Source organism: Spea bombifrons, chromosome 13 (assembly GCF_027358695.1).
Source record: "Spea bombifrons isolate aSpeBom1 chromosome 13, aSpeBom1.2.pri, whole genome shotgun sequence".
Classification (NCBI taxonomy): Eukaryota; Metazoa; Chordata; class Amphibia; order Anura; family Pelobatidae; genus Spea; species Spea bombifrons.
The window spans coordinates 17,019,264-17,032,423 of NC_071099.1; the positions used below are offsets into that span (position 1 = coordinate 17,019,264).

The 13,160-nt window shown below is 38.6% G+C and overlaps 1 protein-coding gene across 3 annotated transcripts; it reads left to right on the forward strand.

Annotated features, from left to right (window-relative positions):
- Positions 1-195: 195 nt before the first annotated feature.
- On the forward strand, positions 196-12,532 carry KRT222 (keratin 222). 3 transcript variants are annotated; one of them, XM_053452930.1, is made up of 11 exons: positions 196-221; positions 2,546-2,800; positions 4,631-4,713; positions 5,063-5,219; positions 7,501-7,671; positions 9,153-9,281; positions 9,749-9,969; positions 10,482-10,603; positions 11,029-11,115; positions 11,634-11,739; positions 12,114-12,532. In XM_053452930.1, exons 2-11 carry the CDS (start codon positions 2,567-2,569, stop codon positions 12,325-12,327), a joined length of 1,524 nt encoding a protein of 507 aa, XP_053308905.1. In that variant the 5' UTR covers positions 196-221; positions 2,546-2,566; the 3' UTR covers positions 12,328-12,532. The 3 variants fall into 3 exon arrangements, with proteins under 3 accessions (XP_053308905.1, XP_053308907.1, XP_053308906.1); XM_053452932.1 differs by having other exon boundaries at positions 10,482-10,552; XM_053452931.1 differs by having other exon boundaries at positions 200-221; positions 2,555-2,800.
- The last annotated feature ends 628 nt before the right edge of the window (positions 12,533-13,160 follow it).

Below are 13,160 nucleotides of genomic sequence, written 5' to 3' on the forward strand. Positions count from 1 at the left end.
GTTTGAAACTTGATAAACGGCATTCTTGGGACGAGTAGCATTTTGACAAGCAAGAGATTTCAGGAAATGTAAACTTTCCATAGCGTCCACCGTGGCAGATCTCGGGAGAAATATGTAAATGTATTAATAGTGACACAAAAAGAAAAGGGTTTTTGCTTTTACTTAATATTTCCTCTGGCAGGAAGAGCCAGGCATCTACCTAGATGAGATTCTAGGCTTTGGTAAGTAATACAACGTTTCCTTTTGTCTGTTATTTCAGGGAGTTACACAAACAAGGGCTGGCCAGAAGGCGGTAGAATAAGTGCAATCAGATACGACAAGATTCTGCAGATGCACGTTGACCGAGTCCGAGTAGGCAGCTCAACGGTGCCCATAATCATGCTGGCTGCAAGCCAAGCAAGGAGAACGTAGTGAAAGAGAGAGATAGCGGGAGTAATGGGTGTTTCAGATTATTAACTCGTAAGGAGGGTTTAAACTCCACGGCTTACACTGTGACAGGTAACATACAAGTAAGCCGGTAATGTTTTCTTGATATCTGTGCACGGTATGGAAGCCTTTGTATTACGGAGAGATGTGCCAATGACTTGAGGTTGCTTAGGATATGACGGTAGATAAGAAGAACCATCTAGTCCGCCAGTTCGTCCTGATATAAAGACTCAAACCTTCGTTTTTGGTCTCATCTTAGATTCAGGAGCCGTATGACTCTCCTATACCTTCTATTCAATGATTAGCCTCTGCCACGTCTGCTAAGAGGCTGCTCTACTCACCTAGCACCCCCTCAGTGAAGTAAGACACCCTTATTCGACATCGTAGTAGGTAATAGCGGTAGAATCGGATCATTTTAACTGTTTATAGAAGCTGGGATGGACAACACTCCATTGCTGACTCACGTTCATCAGCTAGCCAGGGCTGGACATAGCCTGGCTGGGGGTCATGGGAGTTGCTTGTGAGCTGCAGACCAGCATGTTGATTGTCCCTTGATGAGAATAACTACTAGGACTTTTAAAACATGTAAGGAAAAACTATTTAATGCTTAATGTTGTGGCGTATATATATATATATATTTTCCCGGAACTGTCTCACTAGACACAGGAGAGCTTCTACTAACACAGTCGGCGTAGTGTCAATAAAACCATAAGGCGCTTTGTGAGATTAAACACACAGCCTGGTCCCTCCCAAGACATACTATACACACCAAGGGAAGGAGTTTGTGTGTTTACTTTCCAAATTATTTATTTATTTTAACTCGACTCGCTAGCACTTAGCACCAGGATTACACGATCTCAGGAGAAACGCTCGCTAAGGTACTTCTATGCTTTCAAATACTTTTTAATTAAGTGTTTTCTATCTAGCCGTATACATGATCATGCCATGTACATGTGTGCATTTCCGGCAGTATGTACACAACGCGTAAGGCTTAGTGATCACATGGCACTTAAAGGGGGAAAGCATAAAAATCTATGAGCCCATGCGAGGTATAATGTCAATAGTAAATAGCCCTAAGTTATCTCATCTTACGGGCTCATAATTTTATGTATAACCTCAGTGTACACAACATTTCAGCCACTATTGGGTTTGGCAAATGTTGCAGTCTTCAGGTAAACCTAAGCGAAATAGAAACTTGTATATCAAAAGAAGACCTTTTACCAAACGTATTGTCCATCCCTACAATCAGAAAGTCCCTAAGCCATACCGCTCACCGGTAGTTTTTATTAAATACCGGTATATATTAAATAATATAAACAGCACTGTAAAAATATAAAAAAAACAATATTGTTGTTCACTATAAACTGTTTACATTGAACTCCCATCGCTATAAAACTGGCCAGAAACAGACATGGTATAGTATAACTCCCATCACTATACACTCAGGACACAGATGGTGGTACAGCATAACTCCCATCACTATATATTGAGCCAGACATTGACAGTGATAAAGTATAACTCCCATCACACTCATACACTTGCTCATGCTTTCTCACACTCTCACAATGTCTTCCTACCTTTCCCGCAATCCCTAACCCCTTTTCTCTTCTGCCTTCTGGTCGGTGGGCGCAGCTTCAGTGCTGAGCACCAGGATATGACATCATATTCCAGTGCTCAGCATCAGTAGCCAGCGTGCATCTCAACTTCCCACTCCCTTGATTTCCAGCAGTGGGAAGTATAGTCCACCTCTGGAGGGGTGGATCGCAATTTTGTTTGCAAACACATAGTGTTTCTTATACACATTATTACGACTTTGAGCTGTAGAACACTGATATATTCAACAAACTAGAGACATACAACTTCCCTTGCTCGCCAATCACCTTTTCATATCCAAGAATGCAGAAGGCCATATGGTTGTCTTGGTCATATCCAGTATCTGCTCTTAGTACACATTACACACCCATGTTGCCAAGGATGTCCTCAATATTTACTAATATCAAATAACAGAACCTTAAAGCTTATGCTTGTTGAACCTACCCTGCCGGTTGCCAATACGGTTGTATTTGCTTAATTTAGTAGTTAAAAGTTTAGTAATTTAAAGTCCCTGTAAATATTTGAGATCTTTTAGATTGCTGACACCATGGATTTCTTCTTGGAAAAATCAATGCTCTTGGAAAGCGCTTCAATTTCCGATCACAAATCAACACTGAAACAGCTGAACGAGAGACTGGCTGGGTTTATAAGATGCTCTTCCGACTTGGAGGAATCCAATATGGCATTACAAAGGAAAATTGAGGAGCACCTGAAGACAGCGGAAGCAGAAGATCCTAATTGGAAAGACAAATTTAAAGAGATTCACAATATTTTAGATTCTGTAAGTAGAATATATATTTCTTAACAAAGACATTAAAACTATGGAGAGTGTTATTCTCATTAAGTTGTCCATTCAATAAGTTGTGAACCCATGTCATGCTACACAAGTCAAACTTCTGTAGCGTGGGAATCTACCAAAACCTGTAGAGGACAACAAGATACTCCTCATATCGAGTGTTCTTTGATACCCCAAAACACATATTTTGTTTCACCCCATGTAAAAGATGTTGATGGACTTGTTGATTTCGTCCATTCGTGGATCTGAGAACCATATGTGTCCTTCTAGATTTTATGGCACATCTTCATCTTGACTCAAAGGGCTTGGAGGTTTCTATCGTACAACATTATGATGAGTTGAATAGCATCCAGCCCTTGAAATATAATGTGGATAGCAAAGGTTGGATGATAACCAATGGGGTTCTAGGTCAAAGGTAAATGGCATTTTGGGGCAATTGGACACAGTATTGTATATAATGTCAATGTATGGGTGTGTAAAATAACTGTACAGGAAGAGATTCCTAAACTATGGCAGAATGTTGATAACTCATCCATCCAATAAACTCATCCATACAATAAAACTGTCCCACAGAAACCCAATTTTCATTAACCCCTTAAGGACAATGGGCAGTCCCTAAACCCATTGAAAACGATGCATTTTGAGCCCGTTCCTAAACGTGCACCTCCTTTGCTTAAAGGAAAACGTGGCTCTCATTACATGTGCATTGCTAAGTAGTCACACCTAAAATATTAGCGTAAGCGTGCCAGCACCAGCTCATTATTCGTGAGCGATTGTTTAATGGTTTTCTCCTATAATTACCGTTGTGTCAAACATGGCACGTCAATAACAGCTAAGGATCATAAAAACATCGGTTTTGAATCGAACTACAGATCATTACAAAACACCAGCATTATTTGATGTCCTAAATTAAAAAGGAGGAGTCCTAATAATTATTTTTTATATATATATGATGTATGTGATGTGTATGTGACGGTGTGTATATGTGAATCACTGTGTATGATATAAGTTTATATTATACGTCTGTGCGCATAATCTTATTTGCTTCATAGTGTGTCCCTGAATGGCAGAAATAAAATGCGCTCACCCTATAGACCATAGTGAATAAACCTGATCACTAGAAGTCGGTTAATTGGGCAAACCGGCCATTGGTGGGGCTTAAGACAAATCAGGCTGAGTTGGGGTCAGCATGCTTCTGACTCACACTCTCCACTCAAGATGAGATAGACTGAGCCTGGATTTATACTCAAAACCACGTCAGTTTGCCTAGCTGTTAACTAGGCACATCAAGACATTTTTCAGGAATAGTTTAACCCCTTCAAGACTGGGACGTACCAGGTACGTCATCGATGATGCGCGATCCGGCGTCGCTACGAACGCTGGGATCGAGAGGGGGGCGACTGCTACTGACCGCTGGGTGTCCCCCCAGCGATCTATAGCAGCCACTCCCCCTCAATTCCGCGCACGTGATCGCTTTGAAGCGAATCACGAGCATGGAATTAAAATATTTAACTAAAACTGGGGTCTTCTAGGGAAGACACAGTTCGCGAACGCCGGTCCTGAAGGGGTTAAATTATTTTATTGAAACGTGAAATAAATGCTGTTCCAGGTACTCCAATTTACCACTTTTACAACTTTATTAGAAACACGTTTTCCCAGGTTTTAATTATAATTTTTTATTGCTAAGTTTTCATGGAATGCTTAATTCTCATTAGATGCAAACTAATTTCAAAAACTTTCACATTTTCTGTTTTATTATTTTTGCATTATTAAGCATTTGAAGATCTTAATATAAATTATTTTTATATTTCACAGATATATAAAACAATTATGGAAAATGCGTCTACTGCCCTGCTTATTGACAATCAAAGGAGGGATCTGGCAATAACTAAAGCAAGGTTTTTATTTTTTTTTTGTACTGTATTATAATAATGGATATCATTTCTGCCCCAAAAGTATTTTTAATAAGTTATATTTCCAAGCAGTCTAAATATTTGAATTATTTGTACAATGTCGAATAACTTTTGAAGACCCATTATGAGCGCCTTGAAAGTCAGAATTGGAACAAGATTTTTTTAATGGAATTTTGTAATCTGAAAAGGAAAAAATACATAAAAAACATTTTCAGCAGATGTTGCATTTTATATAGTCTTGTTTTGGGTACTATCAGCTGACAGCACCTAGAATAATGAAGACTGCAAATAATAATGATTTCCTAATTGTATGTGTTTTTTTTTTTATTTTTAGGTTGGGGGAAGAAATATTTTACCAAAAACAATGCGCCATAAAAAATAAACTATATGAAACTATGGGTATTGAATGGAGAGATTGTATCACAGAACTGGAATTTATTATCAAGGATAAAGAGGAAGAAAAACGAAATTTAATATCCGATCACCAGGAGGTATGTCCATATTCCTAACGCCCAAATCACTTGGAAAAGTAACTTTTAGAGCGTTATCTTCTTCCTACACCTCTCTCCAATGTTGTCCCAACTCTCTTGAATTTGATTGAATAAAATTGAATCACGTTGAATTTTTTTTTGCTGGGAATACTTAATTGTCATGTGACACAAAAGCGGGCTCTGACAGGTTGTTGCCATAGACACTGAAAAAAAGCTTATGTGATGTTTTGTATGCGATTAAACATAAAGAAGGGGAATACAATGTCAGATCTGCCAAGGTTATATTTACTTAACATATTAGAGACGGCAATTAATATTTTGCGGAGCTTCCCACAGGCTCTGTGATTGGATCTTTATCTTTATTTTTTCTCACGATTGCTCAAGCTGCGGTTTTTGTAGAGGAACCCATATGCCAGTGGGCATTTATGATATATGTATATGCGAATGTAACTTTATAGGCTCCCATCATTTAATGAAGATTTAAGACACATAAAAAAAAAAAGTTTTTGGTCTTAATTATATGTTTATGGAGTATTATGGAGCTTTTGCTACAGGGAATGACTCTGTGGACATGTTTCAGCAGGGGTTCAGGACTTTCCTAACTACTTTCTGCTGGAACCATTGAGCTCTTTTAAAGAAAAACGTGCCCCTTTAGTATTGTACGGGCTACATGGTCTTTTTTTCAGCTAAAAACCCACATTTGTTCACCAGTAACTGATTCTATCCCCCTAGGATGGTAAAAAAAAATGAGGAATGTTACATTATTAGAGCATACATTTATTTGTGCTTTTATAAAGGAATCAATCATTATATGCACATTGTATTTGATATTATTTATTTGATTAGATAATAACATATATTAGATATCTGTGACTCTGGGGAATAAGAGGTTGGAGTGGCCTGTTTTCCGCAAGTATCCATGTGACAAGATGTGTTCAAGGTCAAAGATACTAAACTAAGAACTGGTTCTCTTCTCTGGTTTAATTCAATTACTATAAAGCCACTTGCGTTTAACACAAGAAAAAAAATACATTACAATAGCCAAGGGGCAAGATACTCCCCAGGTTTTAAATTCTTTGAAGAACAGTATATCGTCCCTTTAATTACTATAATAACATCAGCTGGTATAGCAGGACATGGGATAGCAGAATATTAATATGAATATGTTAGTTGAACACATTGACAATTGACGTGCCATGTGCATCACGAAAAATGCATCCCCTTAATGACAACTGACGTGCCTGGCACGTCATGGAGTTAAATGAGCATAGCTCAGCTGGTGTTGCTGCATCAACATCGAGGCATCCAGCAACACCAAAAAAATGCAGGGGTCCCATACGATCACTGCTAGGAGCGGTCATATTCACCATAACGAAAGGCTATATGCCTTTCAATTATGGCGACCCCCAGCAGCTAAAAAAAATAAGTACTTAGGAGGCAATCAACGATCGGGCGGCAATTTGATGGCTCCTAGGAGCGTTTGAAAATGCCTCCAACAAGATGGTGGCGCCTTTTCAAAATAAAAGAGTTCCCAGAGGGTCTTTCCAGATGGAGGTAAATTGAAATGATCAACTTCAAAGATGTCCCAAATAGCACATGGGGCAGAATGACCAGTTTGGAAAACATGGTTTTGAAAGAGCAATATGGTACTTGTGCTTATTACCCTATAACGTTCAAAAAACAAAACAAAACAAAAAAAAAACATTGGGTATTTCTAAACTTAGGACAAAGAGTAGAATCTATTTAGCAGTTTTTTTCATTAGCATTTGTAGATAAGTAAACAAACAAAAAGTGCCTTTTACATTTTTTTTTATATTTTATAATCATTTTTTATAGTAAGTTAGATGATACGATCGAATTAATGGTATGTAAAGAAAGCCCTTCTTGTCCTGAAAAAAAACCCCAATATATAACATATTATGTGGGTTCAGTAGATGAGAGAGAAGAAAATTACAGCTAAACACGAGCAGCGCAGAAATGTTATAATAGCCATTGTCACGAAGGGTACGAAAAATAAAATCAGCTATTGTCACGAAGGGGTTAATAACGTTCATCTTCTCTTTCTTTTTGCTCCTTTATTTTTTTTTGTTATTCACCTCACCATACTAACTCACTATTATTCGATTTTCCAATCTCTTCCCTCTGCGCTCTCTCCCCATCTCAGTTATTTTCTCTCTCCTATCTGTCTCCTTTTCTTTTTTTCTCATTCCTCTTATTTTCATCCCTCTTTTTTCCCCCTCTCTTTCGGATTTTTCACCGCGCTCATCCTTTCTTACTGCAGGCAGTCGGGGCTGTGCAGCAGTTAATACATCCTATCGATGATATCCAGTTTGCTACGGTGGAGGATGGGAGCAGGATGGAGCTGTCCCAGCTCCTCAACGAGATCAGAGCAAACTATGAGGCTCTCATCGGCAGCTGTCAGATTCACGAAGACCTTTCGACCAGGACCGAGGTAACCATTTTCACAGAAGCCGAACACCTTCCAGGAAATGCCATGCAAAGTCATTCCCTGCCTGACTCAGCTGCTCCTGCGCTCCTGGGTCTCGTTCGGAGCTCGAGATGCTGAGGAGGGTGTGCCGTATGCACTGCGGAGAATTTGCTCATATAGTACGGCATCCATAAAACTCTGCTCACCCAGCATGCTCTGCAACATTTGAATCTTTATAATCGCCAAAATTATGTCTGGGTGAGCGCCATGTCCCCCCCTACCCCCCCCATACCAAATGTTTTATTTTGGTGAGGCCTTTGCAAAAGTTCACATTCACAAAGCTTTAAAATGCACTGAGAAATGAGAATATCACTTCTCTAAACGCTTTAACCCCTTAATGACAAAGCCTGTACGGGCTCAAAATGCATTGTTTTCAATGGTTTCAGGGACGGCCCATTGTCGCCTTTGTCCTTGGTCCTCTTTTGTTTCATTCATAATGTACCGCAGTCAATTAAATAAGCATCGTTTAACGTGTGTAATACTGACAACTACTGCCTTTGCTGGTTGGTGTTTAATGTCTCAACTACCTCTACTAGTACGTTGTGCAACCTTGCACTTTTTTTTGTCATTCTATGGCTTCAGGGCATGACCTTTTTTTCCTAGCAAACTAAAATCAGCTTTTGTTACATCCCTTTGGCATACGCGAATGTTTTCAACATTCTCTCTCTCTCTGCAATCACTTAATCTATGCATTGTCTTGCAACGAGACGTTTAACCCCTTAGCTGTCAGATACAGGACACAATGTAGGTTTAATATCGAAGGTTTAATAGCATCTCCAGTAAATACAGATGAATGTATAAACATAAATATACTTGGTAGCAAAGCCATATTAGCAGCAGGAATCACGTGCAATATAATAATGACGAGTTGGGGTAACTTTAGGTCCATGTGGCTCGGGAGGCAAACATTGTTGGTCATAGAATTGATATTTTAACCTACATTTTGTTTGTTTGTTTTTACCTTTTTTTTTTCGTGTTTGTTTTAGCTTACTTTTTGTGTTTGTTTTATGATTTTTTTTAAAATATTTGTTTTCACCTGTATTTTTTCCTATTTTTGTTTAACCTGTATTTATTGTTCAAGTGGCAGTAATGGTTGAGGAAATATCGACTTATTTAACAAGACTTAGTTAAGAGTAATAAACACATAGGAGGTCATTGAATTTACCAAATTCTGCATTCCTTACAACACTGTATTTACCATTATTGTCTGTTAGTATCCCTGTGCTGGTCGGTTCCTTTGAGCTCCTATGTAAAACAGCTGTTTTACTGTCCCACAGCGTGTCATGGGAATTAACCCCTTGACAACAATTGATGTGCCAAATACATCCCCTTAAGGACCTTTGGCGTGCCTGGCACGTCATGCGGTTAAATGGGTGATCTTATATCAGGAATGACTTCTATTCCAGGAAGTGTACCTATGCACTCATAAATGTGTCCCAATTTAGATAGAAGAGGAAGCAAGAAGAAAAATGCAGAAAGATGAAGAGGAGCTCAGAGAAGCACGAGCTAATATCAGCGAAGCCCGACGCCAATGGAAGAGTCTCCAGCAAGAAATTGAGTCTCTCCAAGCACTGGTATAAATTCAGAGTTAACGGTATGGGTATCCAAACTGGTTCCAGCAGAACTTATAAACGCCCGGTACCATTTATAGAGCTAATAGCCGCTTTATTGCTGTTAATTTTGGATCCCGTACCTGATAATTTGGCCTAATAAATACCCTGCTCCTTATAGGTTTTAAACGACCTCTGAAATCAAAATAAAATTTTAGAACATATAAATAATGCTGATGTTGGCTTTGTAAAATATATAGAACTAAATGTGGAGCCAACTGAATTTGAAAAGGGTGATTAATTGCACCTGGCCTACAATTTCACTTTACTGGTTCCCACCAAAAAAGGTTTCAGTCCCATCTAATGTCAAATGAGTTGTCTTAATGCTATCCCAACATAATTGTGATTGGATTACTAATTTTGAGATGTGGACTTTGATCAAACAAATCTGTTAAAAGGCCAAAAAGAAATCTGTCCATTTGTCTTAACAGGAAAGAAGTTTGGAATACACCCTGCAAGCTACCAAGCGGCAACATCAGAAGCAGCTTGAGAATTTGACGGCGGTGATTGTGAGTTTAGAGGAAGAGTTGAAGGAGGTGAGAGAGGGGGTAAGGACACAGCTACAAAAACATAGGATGCTCTTGAACGCCAATATGAAGCTGGAACAAGAGATTGCAGCATATCGTTCTCTCTTGGAAAAAGAAGAAGCCAGGTAATTCTTTTGCGGCTAAAGTAACCCTGGTATTGTTGAGTGTGAAATGTATCGATGTGCCTTTGTGCTAGGGACATGAAGACCAGAGACTCGGGGTTTGTTGGTAGCATAAAACATAACTTCTGGGGTTTTGAGTTCTCATAAAAGCCTTCTGAGATATTCCTAAAATGAAACAGGCAAAATCATGGACTTCGCTGTGCATTATCGGTCATCCCCACTTCTCCAGCAAAATGGGCAAATCTGGCCCTGCTTAAGGTAACTCAGTAAGGCGACGTTAAATAAATGTCCCCAAATCAGCTGTACACTGTGCAGAGCCAACCGAGCCCTCCTTCCACGAGAGCAACCAGAGTTGGCTCTTCATAATCCATGGTGAGTTCAAGCATTCTACAGACCTGTAAAGTCCAGTTTACCAAATAGATCAGCTAAAATGTTGAGCTTAACTAATACAGTAATATTCGTTATAATTCATTAAAGATAGCTTCATAATATGTGCGTTTATAAATCACCCCCAGAATGAATGGTGTGAAGTATCTTCAGGAACAAAAACCACCTACGGGCAAAACAACATCTTCCTGGTCCCCAGGTGAGCGGAGGAATATTCAGAGAGGGATCGGTCTGCAGTCTGAACCAAAAAGTAAGATAAGAATGCATACAGAGCTTCAGAAACCTAACCCATTCCCACATATTTACCAACCACAAAGGCTTATGTAGACCCTTTTCATGCGTATGCACCTATTTATGGAGTCTCCATCTAAAAAGGCTTTTTTTTTAGTTTTTTGGGGGTTCCAGTAACCCTTGGGCCTAAGGGAGCCTGCAAGTCCATCCTTGGCCACAGAGGACCTTCCATGTTGCATAGCTTCTTTTGGAGCAGCAGAGGTGGAAGTCGGTAGATCACAAGTTCATCAAATTCAACCCAGCTGTTGAAAAAATAATTGAGGGTTTCTACTTAGCATCCCTATATTTGATTAGATGGAAAGGTGTCTCAATTTTAAGCAATAAAACACTGACTTGACTGCTTCGGTCTTTGCACATAACATTAACATGCTTTGCGGAATCCAGGGGCAACAGATTTGCAGGAGACCTTTCAGAAAAGACGTGGAGATGCATTCAAGAAAGAGCCGAGCAGCCTCCACGACAACATAAAGAGTAAGAAACAAATAAGTATATGGAGACCGTTACTTTAATCGGAATTTTACCAGCAAAATAACTTGGAGGACATCTCAAAGAAATGAGAAAAGCCACGCCATGTGGGAACTAAAGTTCCTATAGTAGACCAGCAGCCTTAATAAAATTGATTTGCTGGTGGACTGACAAAATGTTATCCAAGTTAAAGCTATATGTTAGATATTTGTTTGAAATGTTTGTGAGACCAAAGAACAGATGTCTCGATGTCTTCTTAGATGTCTTCATAGTAGACAATGGAACTGTAGGTTCCTGAAACGATGAAGTAGAGAGAGTAGACAGGCTGGAGGATGGAGGGTAGAGCATCGAGGCAGATATGGCCTTGCCCTCTTGATCAAAGGTCTTTATACCCTTTACAATATCAGTTAATATAATATTATTTATGAACCAGAATGGTTCTTCATTCATCACCTTCCAAACCCACGCTTGTTTCTTTAATGAGGTAGTTGCCAAAAAAAAAACCCAACATTTTTTCTTGACAGGCTCAAGTATCCAAAAATGTACAGTTGTTGGCAAGAAAACAACAAAGCAGCCAATATTTAATGGAAATATTGCAGAAGAAGGTGCGGAAGCCAGCGGCAGAATCCAGTGAGTAATTAAGATATTCAATTCACATGACTAATAAAAAAAAAACAAGATACAAGACAAAAAGAAAATGTATGTCTATTATTATTATGATAAGGCATTCTCAGAAAATATATATTTTTAGTATTTACTAATTAGAGTTGGGGGACTAAAATACAATGGTTGACCAATAAAACATTCAAAACTTCTACTGTCAAGTAACACAAATGTTTACACACATTTCAAATATTATGTACATTATATACCAATTCGAGTACATCAATGTGTTACAGGAGTAAACAACTAAAACTGTAAACATAAAAAATATTTATTTATAATTTTTTTTATATTATATATTATTTATAATTATTTATATTTTTTTTGTTTTTTTATTACAGAACCGAGAAAGTGGGTGAAGTTATTAAAAAGTGGGAGGGTTCGTTCTTCAAGGACAATCCCAAACTGAGAAAGAAATCCGTGTCGTTAAGATTTGACCTCCACTTGGCAGCCGCCGATGAAGGACGCCCAGATATCAAACAAGACGAGCTCCCCGACGTAGAGGTCCGGTTAATAATGAGACGGTCGTGCAGCATCCCGTCTATGAGCCCGTGACCTATATATATCCCTGATCCAAAGACCGCAAACAATAGCGAGGGACGCCAAATGTAATAGTGAACATGACACACTTTAACCCCTTAATGACAAAGCCCGTCAAAATGCATTGTTTTCAATGGGTTTTGGGACCGCCCATTGTCCTAAAGGGGTTAAGAACAGTATGATGGAGACTTACGGGTTGGGTCTCATTATAAGGAAGAAAGACGATGAAAAAGTAGTTGTCCCAACTTAACTATTGCAGGTAAAAATAAAAATCCCTCGAATATTATTTGTTTTAATTTCAAATTTCAAATTAATTAATGTGACTTGAATTGATCTGCGCTATGCAAAGTCGTATAAAAAAAACAATGTGCCTGCAAACGTTGAGACGCACGTAATCATTACTTTTAGCTCTCTGTAGAGCCTTCCTCGCTGATATGTCTTCCATAGAGCTATGCAACGTATAGTTAAAATGTTCTTTTCGTCTATATCTCCCTAGGGTGCGAACATAAATGCAAAGCTAGAGTTAAAACCCTTAGTAGCATATTAAGCTGAAACAAAGTCATGCCAAATCCGTTAAGACACTTGGTGCTTTGGTTTATTTGGGGATTTTAGAGGTTAAATCTAACTTGCATTATATTGTTGGAGAGGCTAAAATAAACCTCTGGTTTTCAAGATGCCTGTGAAGTGCAAATGCGATTAGATTTACATTATAAAGTCAGCATTACAATCTGCCTGAACGTATATTACATGGTGAATGTAACTAAATAGTTTTAATAAAAAAATATATATATTCTGTCTCAATTTTCTTGAAAAAAATATTTTTGAAACGTCTTCATCATTCACATTTG